The sequence below is a fragment of the Knufia obscura genome (genome assembly GCF_036327395.1).
Source record: "Knufia obscura strain CCFEE 5817 isolate CBS 148926 chromosome Unknown scaffold_17, whole genome shotgun sequence".
Classification (NCBI taxonomy): Eukaryota; Fungi; Ascomycota; class Eurotiomycetes; order Chaetothyriales; family Trichomeriaceae; genus Knufia; species Knufia obscura.
This window is the reverse complement of record NW_027042703.1, coordinates 270,162-294,043: the sequence shown is the minus strand read 5'-3', so window position 1 is coordinate 294,043 and position 23,882 is coordinate 270,162. Positions and strand designations below refer to the sequence as shown.

General features: G+C 51.0%; 8 protein-coding genes across 8 annotated transcripts; 4 read left to right on the top strand and 4 right to left on the bottom strand.

The window, feature by feature from the left end:
* Positions 1-534: 534 nt before the first annotated feature.
* Positions 535-1,827, bottom strand: PMZ80_010405 (uncharacterized protein; the record flags this gene model as incomplete). Its single annotated transcript, XM_064878794.1, has 1 exon — positions 535-1,827. The coding sequence occupies one exon, from the start codon at positions 1,825-1,827 to the stop codon at positions 535-537; it is 1,293 nt and encodes a 430-aa protein (XP_064725488.1).
* Positions 1,828-2,786: 959 nt separating this feature from the next.
* Positions 2,787-3,430, bottom strand: PMZ80_010404 (uncharacterized protein; the record flags this gene model as incomplete). The annotated part of the gene is made up of 2 exons (XM_064878793.1): positions 2,787-3,332; positions 3,380-3,430. 2 exons carry the CDS (start codon positions 3,428-3,430, stop codon positions 2,787-2,789), a joined length of 597 nt encoding a protein of 198 aa, XP_064725487.1.
* Positions 3,431-4,694: 1,264 nt separating this feature from the next.
* PMZ80_010403 (uncharacterized protein) lies at positions 4,695-8,357 on the bottom strand (the record flags this gene model as incomplete). Its single annotated transcript, XM_064878792.1, has 1 exon — positions 4,695-8,357. The coding sequence occupies one exon, from the start codon at positions 8,355-8,357 to the stop codon at positions 4,695-4,697; it is 3,663 nt and encodes a 1,220-aa protein (XP_064725486.1).
* A 989-nt stretch (positions 8,358-9,346) lies between these two features.
* Positions 9,347-10,306, top strand: PMZ80_010402 (uncharacterized protein; the record flags this gene model as incomplete). The annotated part of the gene is made up of 1 exon (XM_064878791.1): positions 9,347-10,306. One exon carries the CDS (start codon positions 9,347-9,349, stop codon positions 10,304-10,306), a length of 960 nt encoding a protein of 319 aa, XP_064725485.1.
* Positions 10,307-10,521: 215 nt separating this feature from the next.
* RPL27B (60S ribosomal protein L27B) lies at positions 10,522-11,059 on the bottom strand (the record flags this gene model as incomplete). Its single annotated transcript, XM_064878790.1, has 3 exons — positions 10,522-10,866; positions 10,943-10,998; positions 11,053-11,059. The coding sequence occupies 3 exons, from the start codon at positions 11,057-11,059 to the stop codon at positions 10,522-10,524; spliced, it is 408 nt and encodes a 135-aa protein (XP_064725484.1).
* Positions 11,060-11,583: 524 nt separating this feature from the next.
* PMZ80_010400 (uncharacterized protein) lies at positions 11,584-17,920 on the top strand (the record flags this gene model as incomplete). Its single annotated transcript, XM_064878789.1, has 2 exons — positions 11,584-11,696; positions 11,746-17,920. The coding sequence occupies 2 exons, from the start codon at positions 11,584-11,586 to the stop codon at positions 17,918-17,920; spliced, it is 6,288 nt and encodes a 2,095-aa protein (XP_064725483.1).
* Positions 17,921-18,600: 680 nt separating this feature from the next.
* On the top strand, positions 18,601-19,861 carry PMZ80_010399 (uncharacterized protein; the record flags this gene model as incomplete). Its single annotated transcript, XM_064878788.1, has 2 exons — positions 18,601-19,002; positions 19,166-19,861. 2 exons carry the CDS (start codon positions 18,601-18,603, stop codon positions 19,859-19,861), a joined length of 1,098 nt encoding a protein of 365 aa, XP_064725482.1.
* A 703-nt stretch (positions 19,862-20,564) lies between these two features.
* On the top strand, positions 20,565-21,731 carry HYM1 (Hym1p; the record flags this gene model as incomplete). The annotated part of the gene is made up of 1 exon (XM_064878787.1): positions 20,565-21,731. The coding sequence occupies one exon, from the start codon at positions 20,565-20,567 to the stop codon at positions 21,729-21,731; it is 1,167 nt and encodes a 388-aa protein (XP_064725481.1).
* Between the last annotated feature and the right edge of the window lie 2,151 nt (positions 21,732-23,882).

The window sequence follows — 23,882 nt, the reverse complement described above, 5'->3', positions numbered from 1 at the left end:
ATCGATTTCCTTACTCAACCAAGAATCGGAAAGGCCTGCCAAATCAGCGCCGAGGTACCGGAGCAGAGAGGGGCAGTTCGTGTGACGTATAGCCAATGACAGCCGTTCTAGGCCGACTGACAGCCAAGCTCTTCTCGCCGTAGCTCCGGCGCTCAAGTCCGTTGCACCGTCCTGCCGGCCCGCTCACCTGTTCTCAAGCATAAAACTGCCTAGGTAGGCAGGACATGGCTATCGATACGGAGTCAGCATACGATTAGCCCCTTCCACAATCTTACTACGCCTACCACTCTTTGTGCATCACGATAGACTCTTGCTTCAGCAAACTTAGCAGTTGTGGCAGATCATATATGCTCAGATAGCAATGACAAAATAGCAGAAAACACCACGCCATGTCAAGTTCCTTAAGGGGGCTTGATGCGCCGCTGGGCGCTATACAGTCGGGTGGTACATGTTCTTTATCGTTGATGTCGTGTTGGTGAAGATGTACAGGATCATCATATAATCCTCCGACCTCAGCAAAGCTCCTGGCCATCTCTACTTATTCAAGAACTTCTTCGCCTTGTTGAAATACCCCTGATACTGAGCTGGTATCCTCTTCTCGAGCTCGCCGGCATACTTATCAAAGCTGCTCCCTGCAGGTTTCCCACCATGCTGTCCGTGACCCCCGGGTACCTGCCCAGGATGCACACTTTGATTCTGTCCGGGGTAGTGGCCTTGCCCATAACTCTGATTTCCCTGCATAGGCTGACCAGGAAACACCCCATGATTGTTCTGGACGGGCCCGCATATACTATAAGCGCAACACATCGTCCTCGCATGCTCATGAAAGCAGTCCTGGGACATGCATATCACCCTGCCCTTCCTATTCCTCCACCCTTCATCATCTCTCTCCGTGCCATGATACACACAAAACACCTGTCCATCACCATTTGGACTCGCCACAAACGACGCATGACCAGGCCCAAACGGCCCACCCATCTTCCTATCGCTCACCAGCAGCGGCGTCCTCCTCTTCCTCCACAATCTCTCATTACAAAGATCATCCTGCGGCCCACCCACAAACTGCAGTAGCCCAAGTTTATACTCACACGTCCAACTCCCATGTCCCGAGTACACGATCCCCTTCCACCCACCCCTCCCAAAGTCAACCCAGCTCGGCCCCTCATTGACACCTCTTCGTCCCCCATCAGGCCTCTCCCATTCGATCTCCGCCTTACTAACACAAACCAAACTCCTTTCATCCGCCTCCGTCGGCCTCCTCATCCTCGCCAGAAACAGATCCTGCTGAGTATCACTATTATCTCCCAGCGGCCAACCAGAGTAGCAAATATACCACCGTCGCTGCTCATCCGGGTACCCGCCCTGCCTCTCAGCCATGTTACTACTGAGACCCGGATCAGGACTAAACACAGTCGCATCAATACTCCACTGGTGAGTCGGTAACCCCCTCAGCGGCCCCTCAAACACCCAGGAGGCCCTATCCATCGGATCCCGCGTAGGATTCGTGTTCCGCAGCACAATCGTCCGATGAGATGGATTACCCTGACCTGGCTGTGCGCCAGCAGCGTAGATATACCAGTTTCCGAATAGAAAGTGGAGTTCTGGTGCCCAGATGTCGGCGGACCAGGGACTGCCACCGGCTGGTTGCCAGATGGTGCTCTTCTTAAGATGCGGGTTCTGATCGGTGAAGTCTTCCATGTTTGGGCTGGACCAGATCTCTATCCGGTTGCCGAGGGTGAAGGTTAGGTAGAAGAGGTCTGGTTGGAGGGGGCTAGCTAGGAGCCAGGGGTCCGGGGTGTCATGATTTGCTATGGGTCGGTTCGACATTGTGGTTGTAGTAAGGCTTGGTGGGATGTAGTGTTTCGCTCTATAGTATGGTATAATATATCTGTTCAAGTGAGATTCAAGAATACTAGCTGAGTTGAGACTTTGGAACTCGGTGCTCTGATATAGTGTGTAGTAGTCTTATGTCGCTGTCTCAAAGTTCTTCGATAGTGACACGAGTGGTCTTACCGCAGTAGAAGGCTTAAGTCAATGAGATACGAGTAACATTAGCCTGTCTCATTGTGATTCTTCGACACCAATATATGATGATGCAAGCATGCCAAGTTTCAACCCGAGCAGGTCAACTATTGTGGCTGAAGCTCTTGGTCTTGTCTTGGAGAAACAGCGACCAAAATTGTCTCCACGACGCGTCACGTATCGCAGCAAGATGCATCGGTAATGCTCGGTTGGCCAGAGGACTATGAAGCGACGCGGAAGGTAGCTGCAGGACATATAGATGTTCGATCAGGGCTTTATTGATAGAGACGGTTCAAGAATAGGCAAGCAGAAATGTAGGTAGGGGAGAGATGTCTTGTAAGCGTCACAACCTCAGAATGACCGACTCGAGATTTGACAACTCCGTCCTTTCATCTCATGCGCACTGGCAGTCTTTGTGCAGATTTGATAAGAATGTCTTCTTGTTGTCTATGCAAATAATCATCAAATCTATGCTAAAGCAACTGGCAACTCCCGATCCTCCATCCGAACCTTGAACCTCCCCAAGATCTCAAATTGGTATCCTTGCAGTGGGAGTTGCGCGCCATCTATGCAACTCGTAATGATGTACATAAGCTCTCGGTTACTCTGTACTTCATGACATTAGTAAAGCGAACAAATGCATCCGACTTGTCGCTTCACCAAGCCTTGCTTCCAGCATTGCTCTTCTTGAGGCAGGATCTTCTGGGCTTTTGTATGCCTGGACTCTTGGATCCAGCTTCGTTAGTCCTCGACGAGCCAACCTCCTAGTTGCTCGTCTTCTCGTTCGTCTTCTCCTTAGCAGCTTCAGCACCCTCCTGTGCCTGAGACTTAGTCTCGCCCGCCTTACTCTTTGCTTCTTGCTTACTCTTCTGGAGTAAGCTTGCAAAGTAGGAGAGCCAATCACTAGTGATGAGAAAGCTGCCGCTGACAAGTGCCTTGCTACCAGCAACGACACCGTCACCGCCAGCCTTCTTGTACTCGTCGCTGTATGTGCCGATCACGTAGTCTTTCTGGTCGTTGGCGACCTTAATGGGCCAGTGTGCGTAGTCAACCACCGTCTTCTTGATGTCGCTGGTCTCGGATTTGACGATAGGCACTCGCTCATCGATCTTGCTTAGGATGTTGTTGCCTATCTCATCGGCCTTAGCGACGTAGGGTTTCGCATACGCGGCTGGCTTTTCAAGGTAAGGGAACGTGGGCTTGACGAAGCGGGCGTAGGCGAAGTTCGTGATATCGATTGACTTCTGGCCATATGGGTTCGACTGGAAGGCGGAGATGGAGTCGCTAACGACTGGGTATTTGGTGACGTGCTGGGAGCTGTTAGAATCTGTGCTCAAGCTGGGCGCCGAGTACTTACGTCGAGGGTGGCAGAGTGAGGCATATCGCCATTCACAGATGGTTCGCCCATGTCTGCTTCGTGTATGGTTTCGAGTTTTACAAAGAACGCTATTCTTCAGCAAATATCTCGACAGTGCGCTTGTGTAGAGAAATTCGTGAAACGTGTATCAAAGAGGAAAGAGGATGTAGGAGTAAGGCCAACGATAGCAATGAGAAAAAGCTGGAAGAAGCTGCATCTTGATGAGACCTCAACTTTGTTTGAGGAAAGCACCAGGGACTGGCACTGGCACTCTTACTGCACTTGACGTGACTGACATGTGAAGAAGGGTCCGCGACTTCCTCGCGCATTCTCATGCAGCAAGAGACGCCTGGCAGGAGCTGGCTTGTGATAAAGTGAAGGCGAAATAGAAACTGCGCTATGACGAACAGCAATGCCAAGGCTGACATGTGAAAGCTGAGCTCGAGATTTTGTGCTTGTGAACCTCGTGAATATCGCGATGATCTTTGTCGCGGAACAAGAACTGCGTTGTTAGCTATCCTCGACTGTGCTACAAAGATACCTGTACCTGTTTCATGAGAGCTTATCCGGAGTGAGGCTCACGCGATTTCAACGGATCCCGATTGCCTCGTACAACCATCGAACCTCATGTCTACCACGTGTGCCACATGTTCCCGCTTACCTAGTATCGTTGTCACATGCCATACAACCTTTTCGAAAAAACGAGCTTTCGTTGCTGCAGACGTTGCGCAAAATCAAATCACAAGGTCAAGCAAGCGCGTGCGTAGTATCCGCGAGAGTCAGGGTTCTCTTTATGCATCTCTAACTACAAGCATTGTACTATCTTCATGGCCCCTTCTCCGTATCACAGGCTTATCTTACGATCCCACGTTCACGCATGTGGTATCGCAGACGATGCACATGTTGTATGGAGCACGTTTTTGGTAGTCAGGATGCGGCCGGATGTTATCTTCCGATATGTCGTGCCGTTTCGTGCTCCTTTCGATGCGCGTGGCAGGATAACACTCTTCTAGGATGCAACAAACTATTGGATTCGTTCTCATCTCGCTTCTAATATGCTCATTGACCTGTACCATGACTTGTCTGTGTAACATTCTATGCAGTTCCCTCAGCCTACACGTCTGCCGAACGCCCGTGCTTTTCATTCGAGGACCTGACCACTGCCTTCGAGCGCCATGTTGTGCTCAGACCCAATCACGGTATTCACCGGTCACGCCAAAGCAATGCGTAAACCCATAACAAGAACATCAACGCCGACCATCCCCACCCAGCTTTGCCCGGAGCGCCTTGCTCAATTGTGCAACAATACGGTATCCTAGTACCCTCTCGAGGCTTGTCCGTCACCTCGTTGCAGGCTTGCAAATGCAGGAGGTACCGTCCAGCCATGAGCACGACAAGCTCTCTCATACGCTTCAATCGCCTCCCCTACGCCATACACACCACCCCGACCATATCCGTGACCCCCATATCCTGGCAGTCTAGCAGGCCTCTCCTTCTCGCTCATTGCAAGTCTAATCTGCAAAAGAACACTCTCGATGGAGCTGACAGCAGACCAGCCATTGTTGGTGAGCAACTCCATGCAAATGGCACCGCCCTCGGTAACGTGGCCACCACCGCCCTGGTTGAATGGTAGGAAACGTGGCTTGATTACTCTGACGAAGGGAGGCGCAAACGGATATTGATTGGTGAACCGCATCTCGAGGACGACAGATGTGATTCCTTCCTTCGTCATGTCTTGAGCAAGAGGGATGCCTTTGTCGAAAGAGTGGAGCTCAACGATCCACTGATACATATTCTCGACCCCATTAGGATTGATGTACCATCCAAGCTCGTGTGCCGGTGTCACGCTTTGCGCCTTCAGCAATGCGTTGAAAGCCTTGAGGAGCGAATTGGTCGCGGCTCTGGAGGCATCATCTGGAGGCGGCAATATCTTGATGTTTGACATGTCTAGCTTTCCAGGCACGAAGTCGGTCTTGGACGAGTCTAACATGAACCCGTCTACTACAGGTAACATCTCGGGCATTTCTTCTTGACGCAGCTTCTTTCTGGGTGAAGCGATGCCATCGAGCTCATCTTCTGACAGCATCATTTCTGTGTCAGAGTCCAATACTATCGGAGTGTGACCAGTATGAGACTCATCGTCCAGCAGATATTCACGATCTTCGTTCAAAGTGGCAACACTCTCAGCATCGTCATCAGGAAGTTCAATGGGTTCATTTGGCAAGCCTGAGCTGATCGACTTGCGCTTTCTCGAAGTGTCTCGTTTATCGCTATCCTGCTTTGGCCGTCTGGACTTAGAAATAGCCGTGATGGGGATTTCAACGGGGGTACCCTGGTCACCAAGTGGCTTGCGAGAAGGGTCTTGAGTGAGGGTCTCCATACCCTGTCGGTTGCCCTTCGTGTGTTGGGCGGACGTCTTTACAAGCAGGTAGCGGGTCTGAATCCAATCGTTCTCTGCGACGACATAGTGGGGACTTGAGCTAACGAATGATGCAGGCTTGTTGACGACCTCATTCAAGGATAGAGCGCTGGTGATCATGAGCTCACTGTTCTGCCAACCAGATGCGCTCCCACCTCTACCATAGGGGCCGTACATAGACGAGTATCCTGTACTTGTGTTTGCATGAGGACTCATGTAGACGCCGTTTCCATACGCTCGACCGTGATGTGTCTCGTTGTGGTGCAGACCTTCGCGAATGATTGAGTGCCAGTTGTGGAGAGGACTGCCGTGCCATGCGAACAGCGTCGGATACTGACTGCCCTCAGTCTCCTTCTTGACACAGTCGATGAATCGCTGCTCTTTGTCGGGGGCTCCCTGAGCAAAGCGGAATTGCATGTATTCATTCATGCCGGTGATTCGATCTTCTCTCGACTGGGCATTGGACACAGCATCGGGTGCTAAGACCGTGTCAACTTGCATGATGCACGACCGATTGGATGCGATGATCCATCTTAGGATGTTCAATGCGGATGGCGATATACGGTCCCGCCATTGACGTAAGCTCGAGTCTTGTCCAAAACTATGGGTCTGTAGGTACTGAACCATCTCTTTGACTGGTGGAATTGTATCAAGCATTGCTATTATTGCCTTAGCCTTGTAATCATTGCTCATCTCGTCGAAACTGTGGGAGAACAGATAGCAATCCACTTCGAAGTAGCCTTCTTGTAGGAGTCGCTTTGCCTTCGAATCATCTTTGCCAATATTGTTCACATGTGTGGGAGGACCCAGACTGACACTTGGTGCCATGACCTCCTCAACTCGATGATAGATGGCTCCACTAAAGTGCACCGGATGCGTGAGAACAATGAAATCACCCTTCCTTAGTAGTTGGGCCTTGGACACCTGGTCAGAAGGGAAGAGAAGATCATGTTTACCAGCATTGTAAGGCACAGAGAAGGCTTTCTCAGGTGGCGGTGAGTGACCTGTCGAGGCTGTTGGTTGCGGATTTTGATAGTTGTAAGCCGGATACGCGGATGGCGCAGTATTGGCCTGGTTGAATTGAGGTAGAATTGGCACTTTGAGATCGATTCCAACAGGGAAGTCCTTCAATCTTCCCGCTTGAGCCTGAACATAGCAGAAGCTGATCAGCAAGTCGACCACGCAGGGTTGAGACAGGATCTCCCACTCGATGCTGGGACCAAAGCCTAATGCCATGTACTGGTACAGGCAGAGAGGATTTGAGCACACATATGGCTTCAATGCCTCAAAGGTAGAACTTGACGCACAGTGGCATACTAAGCAGAAGTCTGTGCATCGAACGAAGTGTCGTAGAGCGAATTGCATCGCCACAAGCGGCATTGAACAGTGCTTGAGGCGTTGTTCCGACATCACGTCTGCCATGACGATTGCTGGTAAAGCTCGACCAGTCTCGTTGTCGCTCATTGCGTCGTATTTCCACATTTGGTTGGTGTCTGTAATTGCTCCTTGAGTGTCATGCACCAACTGCTCAGCGCCAGCCCAGCCAAGGGAATATACATCTCTGAACTTCACAATCCTTGAAAATCGACCGAGAAAGAGTTCGTTTAATGGACCACCGATGAAGAGAGGCAGCGTATCCGACGACGATTTTGAGCTAGTGGTCTGTGAGGCTTGTGATTGTTGCTTTTGACTCTGCGTGATCTCGTTGAAAGCATCGAAGGCGCTCTTCACATTAGGCTTGTAGCTGTAGCACAGACCCAGTCGGACTTCTGTAGAGCCAGAAAGTGTCGATTCCTCCTTGATATTCTCGATGCTTCGATAACCATTTTGACATCTGATGAGCAAGACGAAGTATTGATTGAATTCCAGGCCCCAGGCTTTCGTGACCTCTTCAGAGATACCCAGCTTCGAGATGCGTATAGAGACGGAGACAATGCCAGATGTGTTCAGGTCGCCAATAACGCCAACCCTGAAACCTGCATCTTTCGCTTCACGAAGATCAGCCTTAACTTTCTTTCTGTCCTCGGCTGCGAGATGAGCGATGGAAGCTCTGCCAATGGCGACTGGTCCTGGCTTCTTAGTCGTGGTAAAGCCGAAAGTCTCGTCATCGTCGTCATCAAACCAGTCGTCTGCTCCATCTTCTTCATCGTCTTCATCTCCTTGGTCTGCCAAGTCGTCCTCTTCTGCGTCGCTGGTCTCGAGTACAATTGGGTTTGAGGATTCGCCGCTGGTAACTGCTTGATACAAACAGTTCGAGATCTCTGCTAGAGCGTCTGAGATGGTCTTGTTTCTGACTATCGGGCACAGGAGTTCGAGCGAGTTGACAATTTTAGGATGGACATCGTTATCACGTGCGAAGATCATGTACTCGTTTTCGTGAGGGTAATCGTCGACGTTCAGCGCCAGTAGTTGAAGAGCTGCAGTTCGCTGTCGCCCGAACTCAGAGTAAATGTAGTCGAAGCTAATTTCGCCATCGTCAGTTGTTCTCACATTGCCTATGTGAGCTGGCGGCTGTTGTGCCGCAGTCGCCAGATCCTGTCGAAATTGTCGCCTACCCATCATCAATCACAATTGAAAGTTGCTGGCGTGATCTGATAGCTGGCGATTCGTGGTTTGAAGTGGTCAAAGGAGGGTCTGGTGAGCTGGTTGGTTGTTGAGCCGGTTTCTATGAGGCAGTCCTTCTGGACGGTTGTACCAGGAGATGGTGGAAATGCGAAGAACGACGAAGTGCTCACGAAGAAAAAGTGGTTAGAACAAGGGGATGGCAAGGCTGGAGACAGTCGTTTGTTTGTGGTAACGAGTGTCAACCGTGAAATAAGTAAAGAGTGGTAGTGTAAGTGACGGGGAGATAGTCAAGCAGAATCATGTAATCCAAGTGAAGGGATCACCATTAAACAGACCTGATTTCACCGGACGAGGAAACTCTGTGACTGGCAGTATCTGACTTCAAGCATTATTGAATCACGGGAAGCGAGGAAGAAGTGATCTGGTCGCGTAGTACCTGCATGTCGTGTGCAGGCAGACACAGCACTAATGCTCATAAGGACAACCAAAGTGTGCGCACGCGAAGAGTTGGAAGTTGGGAAGGCATTATTCAGGCAGAAATGTAGGCCATGCCTATCGTGGACTAGCTCCATATGATTGTGTTCAAGTTGGTAAAGAATGTCCAATCTTTCGAAAGTGACCTGTACAAGTCGCTTGCATATGCGTCGAGGAATTGAGTCTTGCAAGTCTCCCTGGTAGGCCTTCTTTTCCAGAAAAATCGGACTTCCAGAACGAGATATCTTGATCTACCACATTGGGAACTCAAGAACCCCCCTGAACGACTCAGCATACTCACGCGCGTAACATCCGTCGGTCATCGCATGAGGATAACCTGACTGGTGTACGTCTTCCCAGTATAAACCGATTGTGGGAGTGATTCCGATATCAGAGGTAATCGTGTTGCCGCACTACAGTGTATGAGCACAGCAAGCATGATAGTATAGCACTATTGACGGTTTTCATACTTTCTGATCAAGTACGCCATAATACTTTCCAACGCGAGGATGTCTGAAGTCCGGGACGAGATCTCAGAGAGGCTGCTGGAGGCAGACTTTGATCCCATAGATTACCTCAACGACACCTTACCTAGTCTGAATTTGACCTCTCAGGGTGTAAAGCAGAACCGCACATCACAGCTACAATCTTCGTCGACGGACATACAGTCTCAGGTGTCAAGGCTGAATGCATATAATGCTCGCGCATCGACAGATCTTACCACATTGACAGACGAGATTCTGAGGAGTGGGAACAAGTTGGCTTACGAAGTTGAGGTGCTGAGGAGTGACGCGAACAGTCTGTTCGATTTGTTGTCGGAGACTCTACAGGAGGACATTCAGCAGTTTGTGCGTGAGGAGGTATCAGACGAGAGTGGTATTACGCCTAATGAAGGAGATGCAGAAACGGCACCGGTCCAAGGCACCAAAGGTCCGGAATTCATGCAGCAGCTACGACTGCTGGGCAATGTCAAAGCACGTCTGGAGGAAGTCATTCGTGTCTTCGGCGACGCGCTGAAGTGGCCCATCCCTCCGTCAGATGTTTCGGTTGCATCTACCCTGATATCAGTATCGGCGCCAGAACTGGGAGTCGCTAGCTCGGCGGAAGATGACAAAGCTCGAGCAACCATCAGGCAGTTTCGAGAAGAGCTGTCCGAACTATTGAACAGTGAGGGTGGCGGTATTGCGGGCCTAGAAGCTGCAAACAAGAGATTAGTGGGGTGGCAGAACCTGGCATTAGTATGGAAAGGGACAGCCGAGGAGAAGGCACGAAATCGTGTTGTTGATGGCTTCGCAAAAATTGTGGATGACCGCAAGCGGCAGCTAGAGTCGCACAACCGAACGAGGAGGCCACAATATGACTCTGCGCGGAATAGTGCTCAGCCATCTCGAAGTGGTACACCAAGTCTGCCAGCTGGAGGACTTTTCGGAGGCCTGCGGAAACTGCGGGACGAAATATATCTTGATTGAAGCATTTTTTTCTCTTCATGCCTGTGTCTTCTCATGTCTCTCTGACCTTTAAAGATCCCACCTCAGTCGCCGACACCGAGCGCAAAGGTGCATGAGCTGGCAAAGATTGCCTCTTGACACTGCTTGAGACTGTCATCATGCCACAAAATCGTGCTGGATAATGCTTCGGCACATCGACTTCGTAATTCCCTTCTTCCTCCACCAAATGCAAACACTCAAAATCGCAAAGGTGTGAAGAACCATCTGTTCTTGCCGCTGGTATATCTCTCCTCCAGTGCCTTCTTCACGTTCTTCTTCGCATCCTCCCTCTGGCTGACTTCCTTGAATGTATCGTTGGAAATGACGTTCTTCAGGCCTTCGAGTTCGAGTGTGTATCGGGTGGGCATGATGTGATTGTAGTTGACCATCTTGATAAATGGCTTGACCTTGGATCGCTTCTCAACCTTCTTCTTCCCCATCCTTCTGGTGACTTTCGACGGGTATCGTTCAATGCCGGCAACTAGTGCGTAGGAGAATGGGTGTTGCTTTGTGCCAGAGTCGACTGGCTGAATGATGACCACCTGCGCAAACACTTATTAGCGGCCTGTTCTCTCATGCCCAAACTACCTTTGTGCTGGTGCCTGGTGAAATTCGTACCTTCTTGCCGGCATATCGACCTCGAGTGATGATGGCTACACGGCCGACCTTTAGGACTAGAAGGAATTGTCAGATCTGAAAGCAGCAGAAACATATTCAATGCATCTTACACTTCATGGTTGCGGCGACAAGATATGTGTACAGTTCGAGAGGATCAGGTCGTTCGATGTTGCGACAGCAAGCCCGATAGTCTCAACTTTTGGTTTTCGTGCGCGGGCTTGGCAGTTGACGGAGGATCTTCGGCCAGCTTTCTGTTCTTCCTCTATGCCTCAGGCACAAGGCATCGAGGGCACGACTTACGGCCATGACAAGTATGGCAGGTTTGGCGGCCGCTCGAGAATAATCATGGCTGTTGCTCGGCAACGAGGAAGGAGAAAATGATTCGCAGCTTCCTTTTGTGTTTACCTCTGACGCACGCCAATCACATCGTCGAAAGTAGCTTACTACTGCCTGAGTGGTCATCCGACGACGAACTTGAATTAATTCTGTACATCTATGCGCTGTTCTGCTCATTGACATCCACATTCTAGCATATGCATGTTGGCAACGGCGTTGAATGTGCTCGATAATGTTTGTATAAGGTCGACTTTTCTCCAGCATTCCTCACCATTTTCTACTTCGAGCTTTGACCAGCATCGACCATGGCGACGACTCCGTCCTACACGAGGGATGGGTCGCGCGACAGGAGCGAATCACGGATGGTAAAGCATTCACACTCATACTCAGAATGCAACGCTCGCTCCAATGTGCCCATGTGAGTAGCTCCAGCCTACGGTCGAGCCGCGTACTGATCTTTGCTACAGGTGGGACAGTTCAGATCCTGATAGAGCACCACCACCACTTCCTCTAAACCCAACCGTCGGCAATAGTCCTATCACGAGACCAAATGTATCATCAAATATCGAAAAAGCCGCGGCATTGATAGCATCGAGAGCACTAGAGAGCGCCCCAAGCGCCTACACAAGCAATCCTCCTCCATCACCAGAGAAAGGCGTAGTGCGGCCACAGCACCGTCGGATGCAGAGTGTCCAGATAGGAGGCTCGCCAGGAAGATTGAGCGACGCAGTTGAGAGACGATCACCTGAGAAAGCTTTTCGCACATCAAGACTAGCCGAGTGGGAAGATAGAATCTCATCCTCGCGAACCCCGGATCAGAGTCCAACACGAGCTGGCACAGAGACTCCGACACCCTTACAGAAGTCAAAGTCTGCCTCAGATGAGAACACACCACCATCGTCAGGCATGCTGGCCCTTCAAGCAACACGCAATCGTCAAGAAAATGAACCACTTTCAGACATCAGCAATGGCGCTAGCCGGCAGTCACCTCCTTCCTTCGACCTCCTATCAACACAAATCTCTACCATCACGAGCATCGCCACCAGTCTACAGCGAGAGATGGCATCTTTGACCAAGAGAAGCAAAGACAATGCAGGAGACCTTTCAAGATTACAGGAAGCCACGAACGTTCGAGATGAAGACATTCGCAAGACGTTAAGAGACTTGGTAGCTGGCCTTGATCAGAAATTCGGCAACATTGATTCCCGGTTGCTGGGAGCTCCTGACATGTCCAGATCGACACCGAACCTTCCATTGTTTCTCGAAGAGAAGGAACATGCGACACCCTCCCGCAAAAGCTTCAACCTGCCTCGAATTTCGAGCCCAGTCAATTTTCTCGCAAGCGAGCTTTCTGCATCTCCATCAGTTGTATCGGTAGATGGAGCAGCGAGCATAGCAATGCTTGAAAAGGTCCTAAGAGAAATGGCCACAAAGGACGGCCAAGAGAAGTTAATGAACACGCTTGAGATGGCCAAGTCAGAAGCAGGGGCCACCGAATCAGCACCAAGCGCCAGGTACACCATGGATCCTAGCATGATGCAGAAGCTCGAAGAGATACTGCTTTTCATGAAGGATATGAAGGCCGACTCTGGCAGTAAGGCCCTGGTACGAGCCCCAAGTGTAAAGACAGATCGAAACATGTCACAGATGGACATTTATCTTGACTCGGAAAACAAAGGAGCGAAGGGCGGGTCGTTCGAAGTAATCAACGAGGAAATTGTGAAGACCCTGAAAAGCGTCAAGCAATCATTATCTCAGCATGGTGGTCTCACCAACGAAGTCAAAGCCTTGGTCCGAGAACTTCGCGGAGAAGTGCTTGGTATGGGTAGAGAGATCGCTAAGAAGCTCGACCAGGCACCAGCTTCTTCCAGAGAACTTGAACTGAGTAGCAGCGGCCCAGGACAAGAAGAAGTTATCCAAGTGGTTGAGCAGGGCTTGATCGAGCTGAAAGAGCATATGCACGAGATAGTCAAAAACAACGACATGCAGCTTACCAGAAGCCAGCCGGATGTGGACACGACTGCTGTGATCGCTGCAGTTACACAAGCTATGGCACAGCACCAACCTCACGAAGCACCGCGAGACGTAGCTGCTGAGCACGATCAGCTGTTGGCCGCGGTCAAAGAGGCATGGGAGGACTGCAAACCAGAAATTGCTTTGGAGCACTTTGGCCTTGAGCGAGATGAAATTCTGGACACCTTGAAAGAGGGGTTGCAATCATACCAGCCTCAAAACTTGGAACAACAAACGGCGGGAGCAACATATGACCAGGTAATCGAGGCTGTTCAAAGAGGTCTTGCAGACTTCCAACCACCCCAAATTGAGGCGCCGCCAGCCATAACGAAAGAAGAGATCTCAGCCGCTGTTCAGGAGTGCTTGGAGAACTTTGAATTCCCAGTCGCAGCACCAGTGCCAGTAGAGGCCAACACTTCTGATGTGACGCGCGATTTTCTGCTGGAAGCAATTGATGACAGTATGTCCAGGCACGTCTCAGCACCACGGGAACAATCCGACTTCAGCAAGGACGAAATTCTCAATGCCGTTAGGGAAGGTCTTGAGCATTACCAACCGACTGCTACCAAAGAACTCGAGTTCAATCGTGAAGACCTTTTCGATGCAATCAAAGCCTGTCTTGAGGGTGACCAAAATCCCCTGGGCGGCATGGGCGAGCGCGTTGTCGAAGCCATGCATGAGTTTTTGGGCAGCATGAAGACAGAATTTCAAGAGTACACTGCGGCAAACGGCAGAGACACTGAGCAGGTCTTGGACGCCCTGAAGGACGGACTTGAGGATCTGCGAGGAGAGATCGAAACCTATGTTGATCGTGCTGCGGATGTCACTGGCAAAGACGAGATCATTGATTCCGTAAAAGCAGGCTTCGCGGCAATGCAAGTTGACATGGAGAAAGGGTTCTCGAGGACTCCACAAAAGTCATTGGACACTCCTGAGCTGCTCGATGCCATGGAGAAAGAGTTTGAGCACTTGAGAGACACGATTCGAAAATCGATGACACAAGCCGACCCGTCAGCTGACAAGAATGAAATCCTCGATGCGATTCGTGATATCTCTGATGAACGTGGTTCGACGGTCAGCAGCAATGGCGAAGACATTGCGCGACTTGTGAAGGAGGAGCTGGAACATATGCGAACAACTCTCGCAAGCACTCTCATCCAGGGCGCTTCGGGGCCTGATCGTGATGAAATCCTCGAGGCCATCAGAGAAGGCATGGAGAATAGCCGCAGTTTACCAAAGGCTGACGGCAACGAAAGCATCTTCTCGAACACTAGCGAACTGCTCGACGCATTCCAGGATGGCGTCGACAACATTCGTGCCGACATGCAGAAATTAGTTGACAAATCAAATGAGCCAGCAAACGAGTCTGCCAACGGCCAGGAAATACTCGACAGCCTCAACGCTGGCATTGAGAACATAAGAAGCGACATTGAGCAGCTGAAGAGCAAAAGAGATGAGGACGCAGACGCAGAGACAGTCAAGGGCCAAGAGGTGATGCTTCATGATGAGAATGGAATTCAAGCGCAGATCGAAAGTCTCAAAGTCATGATCACACAACTCGGCATCAAAGTTGAGGCGATGGATCTGCCCACACCGGATGTCAACTTCCCCTCCGAGATGCGCGTACACCCTGATGATCTCGGAAACTTGCATGCTGCTATGGAGCACCATGTACGCAAGGACGACCTCGAAGGTGTGCATGCGGCCATCAGGGAAATGCAAGATAATATCAGCACACTACCCCGGGAGATGCCAGAAATCACCATTCCTGAGATCCAGGTTCCGGAAGCTGTTATGCCGCCAAATGCTGCATGCAGAGAAGACATTGACGCTCTCGAGACTCTTCTACATAACGTCAAGGCTAAGCTGGATGACATGCTGATGCCAGATCTAGAGCCGGTGGCCAAGACGAGCCAGATCAATGGTTTGGAAGAACTACTCAGGGAAGTCCGAACCACAGTCGAAGACGCGGCTGTAAAGGCAGCGGAGCCTACTCACAAGGAGGACTTCACAATCATGGAGCTGACTCTCAAAGATATTTCTTCCAGCATCGAAGCTTTGCAAGAAAAGATGACAGGTCCAGCCGAAGGAGGCGAAACAGAAGGCAAGCTCACCAAAACTGACCTGGAAGTCCTCGAATCTTTGTGTCTAGACATGAAGACCAAGCTTGACGAACAGACCATTCCCAGCACAGATGGTCTTGCAACCAAAGATGACCTTGCGGAGGTGAAAGACAGCATTACATCTTTCCGAGAGCAGTTTGAAGGTGACAACGATCTGACCGCCCAGGCTTTCGAAGCTCGAAAGATTGAGCATGGAGGTCTCGCTACGAAGATTGACGACGTCAAAGGTCTCGTCGCTGAGATCAAAGCAGAGGTCTTGAGCAAGCTCACTGGCAATGAAGAAAACCTTGGCGAGCTCAGCAGAGTGCTTGGTATGCACCATGACAATATGGAGACATACGCCACCGCCGCGAGCATCACTGAGCTTAGTGAGCTTGTGACGAAGGCGTTCGATGCTCACATTGAGGACAAGTCGACTGCCAAAACAGCAACAGAAGAGCGCGATGCTACACTTTTCTCGAAAGTTGATGATAACCACGGCGAGTTAAGAAGCAAGCTTGAGGAGAAATTTGACGAGCTGATGACCAAATATGATGATGCTCAAGTCGTGAATGACGCCAAGCTCGCTGCTATGGAAGAGCGAGACAAGGAGTCTGCCGAGAACAACGCAACTGTCAAGGGTGTCGTAGAGGAGCTGAAAGGCCTGATGGACGCTCTAGGCACTACTGTCGGCGAGACTTGCGAGAAGCTCTCCGACGATTCGAAAACAGTATTCGATGTTGTGGATCAGTCGAACGTTAAGCTCACCGAGTTGACCGATGCCAATAGCCAAGAACACCTTCTAACCAGGGAGGAGATTGCTAAGACACTTGATGCCACAGCAAAACTTGAAGGTTACCTGCAGGAACCGCACCCAGCTCTGTTGGCCGCCATCAAGGAGGTCCTAGAGAAGGTTGGCAAGCACTATGAACATTCCCAACAGCAGGATGAGAAATTCAGCAAGGCCACTGAGGAGATCAAGACCGAGATGAAAGAGATCCCTTCCGCCATTCCAGCTCTGCTACCTGCCTTACCAGCGGTCGAAGAACCAGCTGCAATCATTCCCGAGCCTCCGGTGGTTGAGAAGTACGATGACACTGATGTTCAAGCGAAGCTAGATGAGCTTGTTGCACACTCGGCCATGGCCAAGGAAGCTTTGTCAACCATGGACTCTCACCACAGCAACACTCTGGAACGACTTTCTGGCCTTGACAAGATTGACGGCATCCACGAGAAAGTCAATGCAACAGCTGAAGAGATCAGTGCGATGGTAGCGACTCAGACAAGACTAATGGCAGAGCATCATGAGTCCAAGGCTGAAGAAGCTCGAGAAGCGGCAATTGCGCTCGAGAAGCGTACCGCCCAAAAAGAGCGTGTCGAGGCTGACATTGTGGCTCTGACCGAGGAGAAAAATGTTCTCATTGACTCAATGGCTGTATTGAAGGCAGAGCATGAAGAGCTCTTCTCTCAGACAAGACGGCTCACCCGAGATGTGGCTAGGCTTGAGACTTCTCTCACGATACGACAAGAAGAGATGCGTGACATGAATAACCGTGCGGAAACTCTTGAGCGACGAATACTGGAAGGAGTCATGATTCATGCTCGGACGGCCAAACTCGCAAAGAGTGCACCGAAGAAGAAGGTGTCGCCCGCCGAACGTGACGCATCCATGAGCTTGAAGCGAGTACCATCTTCAGCAAGCAACAGCACTGCTAGAGCCTCTGCTGTCAAGGCACCGTCCCACCTCGGCAATGCTGTCGGTATGGCTCTCAAGAAGCGAGCACCGCTTGCAGTGGCGGCAAACACCAACGCTGCAGGACGGCAATCTGTTGATCGCCGAATTCTAAGCACTAGCCATGTCCAGAACGGTCAGCCAAAGGGTAACAACCGTGCGATGGTCCTCGCACCCAGCAATGCATCCGGTCTGGTCAACTTGAAGAGAAGCCAGTCCGTTAAGAGCAACCCAAGCACGTACCTGAGCGGACGCAAGCCAAGCTGGGCCGGCATGGATTCGACAGTTACAGACAAGGAGAATCAGTCTGCGCTCGATGATGAAACTTTCGATGAGTCGAGTGATGCTGGCACTGAGCGACGAACGAGTCTGGGCACCTCATACATGTACACTGACAGCTCATTGAGCCGAGACAGCCGACGAAGTACCAGCTATGCCAGCAGTATGGGTGGTACACTCAATGGCCATGGTCAGGAAAGCATCCTGGAAGAAGACGAAGGGATGGACGATCAAGATGATTCTGTACATGACATCGAGGATATGACATACCACGAGGATGGCTTCCAAGCGGTGGTTTTAGCTGATCCAGATCTCGCTCAACCGGAGCAAGACGAGGACAGTCCATCGGGCGAGGAGGACTTCGAGGATGCAGACACAATTGGTGATCTGCCGGCTCCGTCAGACATTATTCAGCATGAGTCGAAATATGCCGCTGCTAGTGATAGTGGTCTTGGGTCCGAGCCACCGACTCCGGATCAAAGTATGAAGGGTTGGCAGAGTACAGTGTCGACTTGATGAATTTTGGTTAACGACGACATGACGGAACACGGCGTGTGGTGCTAGGGCTTGGTTATTGGTAGCGATGGTTTGATTTGTTTGTTCGGAACATTGAAGGGACACCGTATATACCATAGTCTGTCATGCAGTAGAGGGCATGCCTACATAGCATGAATACATTTGCTATCGTATCATCTACTTGTTCTCCTGATCACTTTACTCCATCTATTACTCCTAGGCACAAGCGTGGGCGGTAATGGCCCGTGATCGTCCTTTCCCGACTTTGTTTAAGCGTACGTCATCCGGTCGAAGCGAGACTCGCTTGCTCGGTTCACCACACAAAGGCACGACTTGGTTGCCTGCAATGCTCACGCGATAGCCGTGTCGCACAGAGATAAAGTCCCAACAGAATCTTGGGGCAGCTGCAGCTGTACCCAGGTTGCTCTAACAGCTGCTCTTCCTTCTTGCTGCACGAGAAGCAAAGTCACGCCAATCCCTGGCTGGACGACGCGAAACAGCTGCAGTTGCGATACCGATACTGCTCTCGTAGTCCCCTCAATTTCGAACCTGAACCCGACATCAGTACTTGCCGGCTACGCTACGGTGCTCGATTCGAGCTTAAGCTTGAGCTTGACTGCGACGTCAGCGACCACGGACACTGAAGGAATACAGCTACAGCACAGCTCACCGACACTACAATGCTCGACCCAATCCCACCCCCGCCCTCATTCCTCTTCTCCCTCACAAAGCCATGGGCCGACGCACTCAATCTAACAACACTACCACACCACATCCACGAAGTCCTCTTCGCCCTCATCCTCTACCAATCCACCCAGTCCATCATATCCCCGCTGATATCCAACTTCTTCTTCCCAAACATCTACCGCAACCTCAACAAACGCACGCGCATAAACTGGGATGTACACGTCGTGTCTATGGTGCAGAGCTGTCTGATCAATACACTGGCGCTGTATGTTATGTTTAACGATGAAGAGAGGCGTCAGATGGGGGAGAGTGTGGTTGAGCGGGTATATGGGTATACGGGTGCGAGCGGGCTGATACAAGGGTTGGCGTGTGGGTACTTTTTGTGGGATTTGATTGTGAGTACGAGGTATATTGGGATTTTTGGGTGGGGGATCTGGATGCATGCTGTTGCTGCGTTTTGGGTTTTTAGTTTTGGGTTTGTGAGTATATTCCTATTTGAAGCTCCTTCAGGACTCGGAGGCGTGTATGCTCTGGCAGATCTGTGCTAATGCTTTATAGCGCCCGTTCGTCAACTACTATGGTCCGGTCTTCATCCTATACGAGCTGAGCAGTCCTTTTCTGAACGTGCATTGGTTCTGCGATAAGCTAAATCTTACGGGATCGAAGCTGCAGTGGTATAACGGGATGATCCTACTCGTTACCTTTTTCTGCTGTCGGTTGGTGTGGGGCACGTATCAGAGTATCCAAGTCTACTCCGATGTGTGGCAGATACTCAAGGTTGATCTCGCGGCTGTGTTGCATCAGGGTACGGATGTGCCTATTACCTCTAAGAATGCGGCAAACCTCTTCAGCATCCGCGATGGCGGGCTATGTCTCGGCGATACAAGCTGTGTCGCGGCGCAATCTGAAGTCATGAAATTCGTGAATGAGAAGAGTCATGTGCCGTGGTGGATCGTGGCTGTGTACTTAGTATCAAATCTGACGTTGAACGCATTGAATTGGTATTGGTTCGGAAAGATGATTGAGACGGTACGAAAGAGGTTTGATGGGAGGGCTGGGGCTGGACCTGGCGACCCGGATGTCAAGAAGCCGCTAGAGAGACGGAAGAGTGTTGTTGAACATGCGGCTGATACGCTTGATCACGAGGTTTTGTCGGGGCCGGTTACGCCGGGACATGAGTTGGGGGAGAAGGTTGCCATGAGTTCCGGGGTGGATGGTGGTGCTGAGGTTAATAAGAGGCGGAAGGATATATGAGCTTAGATGGAGATTGTGCTGCACGTAACATATTGATAGATTACTCTTATTGTGCTGCTTCGTGCATCATTCCAACAATCAGAACATGAATCCCTCACTCAGCTGCTGGATCTCGTATACTCTATGTTGAGTATACGCATACTGCAAGTCTACTGTGATGAGGGCTTGCGAAAGGGGCTTCTTGAAGTGAATAAAATGAGCAGAGAAAACAACAACCTTAGGACGAACTTTTCAAGCCGAATCGTGCTTGTGCATAGAAGTTTTACACATCTGAAACGAGTCGAGACCCGATGAATAGCAGCCTTCTTGTTTTCTCACAGTAACAGCACGACCGCCCGCGTCAATAACCCCTCCGTGCTGGCTGTTTGCAAAAGGACATTTAGTGAGTGCCTCGGCTGTAAGCGATAAGCACGATAAGGCTGAAACCCCTGTATGCACCCTGAAACTTAGCGTTCCGTTGCCCAATCGACCCGCATTTATTTCCAAAGTCAACATCACTGCATCGCAGACACGATCACATCCAATTTGATTCACAACGTCCAGTCCAAAGCACTGCAACAGCAGACGGTAGCTCTTCGCTGAGTTTCGCCTGACGAGAACACCACTGCTTGGCGACTTGAGCTCCAGGCACCTCATCGACAACCAGCTCTGCTACTCCTATACTCAACTTATACAAACCACCCCAAACACCAATACAACCAACATGGCCTTCCTCTTCGGCCGCGGAGGCCGCCAAAAATCACCCTCAGAACTCGCACGAACCCTCAAAGACAACCTCCCCAAACTCGAAACCAACACCCCAACCCCCAAAACCGAAGAAGAAGTAGCCCGCACCATGTCCGCCATGAAACTCATCGTCCAAGGCACAACCGAGACCCCACCCCAACCCGACGCCGTGCACGCCCTCATCCACTCCATCATCCAAGAAGACCTCCTCTACGACATCTCAAAATCAATACGGCTGCTCCCCTTCGAAGCCCGCAAAGACGCCCAAATCCTCTTCAGCCACATCCTCCGCTTCAAACCACAAAACGCAGCCCCAGGCGACCCAAGCGCAATATCCTACCTCGTCCTCCAACGGCCCGAGATCATAATCGAACTATGTCGCGGCTACAACCACGCCACCAGCGCCATGCCCTGCGGCCAGATCCTCCGCCAGGCCCTAGCCTACGACACAATCGCAGCCGTAATCCTCTACGACGAATCACAGCCCGGCACAGGCGAGAAAGCAGTCCAACTGAAAGAAGTCGACGTTGGAAGGAAACAATCCGGCACCGGCACATTCTGGTCCTTCTTCACCTGGATCAACAAAGGCAGCTTCGAGGTCTCCGCCGACGCATTCACCACCTTCCGCGACATCCTCACGAAACACAAGCAACTCGTCTCCCAATACCTAGCCACAAACTACGACCTGTTCTTTGGCGAGTTCTACAACCCCATCCTGCTTAATTCCCCATCCTACGTGACCAAGCGGCAGAGCATCAAACTCCTCGGTGAACTCCTCCTCGATAGATCAAACTACATCGTCATGACGCAGTATGTCGCCAGCGGTGAAAACCTGAAACTCACCATGAACCTGCTCAAAGATGACCGGAAGATGGTGCAGTATGAGGCCTTCCATGTGTTTAAGGTGTTTGTCGCGAATCCGAATAAGAGTGAGGAGGTGAGGAGGTTGTTGGGGAAGAATAGAGGGAGGCTGTTGAGGTTTCTGCCGGGGTTTTTGGAGGGGAGGACGGATGATGATCAGTTTTTGGATGAGAAGAGCTTTTTGGTGAGGCAGATTGAGTTGTTGGGGGAGGAGGGGGAGGGGAGGACGGGGGGTGGTGGTGGTGGTGGAAGTGGTGGGCAGGCTGTCGGTGCTGTGGCTTAGGGGGCTGGAGTCGATGGGATGGAAAAGGGCAAAGGCGGGGTGGGAGGTCAAAAGGGTATGGATGGGTATGAGGCGTTGCCGTGAGTGCGATACGAGTGGGTTTGTTTGTGGTTTTGGAGCGTGTATGCATTAGCAGGTTTTCGGGTTTCTCGAACATGATTATTTGGCGAGTGTGGGAGTGGGCTGGTTCTAGGCTTGGTGGGATTACGTCTATGACAAGCGTGCAGAGGAATCAATGCTACTGTCTACTTCATTCCGGCTTGCATTCAGGTACTTATGTTGATGACTAGGATCACGGACTGGCGAAGCGAATTCTATGGCATGAGGTTGACAAGAATGGTTGACGTCTATACAGCGCGGAGAAAAAGATACTTGCGACAAGCACGGGTCGCAAGCATAGGGAGCTGCGACCTGTGTATGACGCTGTCGACGTTGCGGATAGGATCTATCTGTCGAAGAAGGAACAGGTTATCCTGATGAGGGCAACGGCCTGGTGACAATGGAGTCGCGGCTGGGACTACGAAGAGCTTACGCATGATCAGACGAGCACGGGTACTGGATAGGTAGAACTATGACCACAGGGGGAAATGGCAATGCAGACATAGTGTACGTTTCCTGAGGCTCAAGGCCAAACAGGAAAGGATGTCTGAGGCTGGCAAGCTGCTTGCTAGCGACGATGAGCTTGGTACAGATCTATTGCAAGGCCTTGGCCACGAGGTCAGCAGGGCCGATATCGAGCCTGCAGCTAGAGGTACAGTAAAATGATGACGTCCATGTGGTAGCAAGCTCCGGCTGGTGGCCATATACCGCCGCTACGTGTAGGCGAGCATGGCACAAGAATATGACTTCTAGAAGCTGAAGAAAGCGGTACGAGGAGTATCCCTAGGGTACATCCTTGTCGAGGTGAAGGCGCTTCGAGAAGGAGTGGGTACATGTCATGTGCTGCTGGTCAGTTGACATCGTTCGAGTCATCAATAATATGACTTTGTGCTCTTTGAGTGACGTTCCTTGCATGTTTCGCAACATGGTTCTGGGACTTGGGTCTAAACGACGAGGAAGTGCCGATACTAAGACGAGCTGACGGTTATCAAGAATGGACGTCCGGACTTTGGCCCGAGCCACCTGAGACTGCGAGCACAAAACACTTACCCCAGGTTCCGAAAGGCGCTTACCTAGACGCTGTCGACTGCTGCTGTTTGAAACAAATGTTTCACAAAAGACTATTTTGAGAATAGACTTGCATCCTTGTGTCAACGTCGCTTCCCTGAGATCAAAGAACATTCATGCACCACGTGAGTGCGTGGGTGATGAGATCACTGAAGTTCCATTTCTGGCATGTTGACATTCGAACTGCAAGGATTTTGCTTCGAGTAGGTTTCTTAGAATATTCTGCGATGTGCAAGGGCAAGGACTGAGGAAGGCGCGACCTGTTTGAGTTATGCTTTGCAGGTACGCTGACATCTCGGAAATTGGTCACTCTGGCAAGCTTGTAGAAGCAGCCGTCATTGCAGCGACGAGCGTCACTGAGCAGACCTCCGCTACGCGACAGCGGACGCCCCGTGCCTGATGATGAGGTCGACAGCGTATGGTGATATGGTGTTGTCTGCGCCACATTTCGGTCCTCTCTCAAGATACCAGCCACGGCATCGAAGCGAGAGCGACCGATTATTCCGGTCCATAGCGAACATTGCCGTCCATCTTTACGTCGTAACCACGGGTTTCGTCGACCGGATCGGCTCACGTTCTTGAGTTTCAGCTGTGGTCGATTTCTCATTCCTCTTTCGGGCTTAGCGTGCGAGATCTACATTCTCCGCTTCGCCTTGCGAAAGATATCTGCTCAGCCACAGCTGCTCCAAGAACATCTCGTTAGTTCCGATCAATATGCTGTAGCTTCCTAAACTGTTCGTTTAGCACTGTAAGACCTGCAAGCTCATGTGAACTTGAAACATATCCGGTTCGTGCTCTGGTGTTGCACGTAATGGTGTCACTGCCATCACAGCCAAGGTTTCGCACAAAGTGTGATCACATGATCTTGTCATACGCTAGAAGGCAGTCTTCCGCTGCCCAATCACCTAGCGTAGCAGGGTTGTCAGATCAGACTCGGCAAACTAAGATTTTGGGTTGCACCAATCCCATGCTCAAGGTAGCATA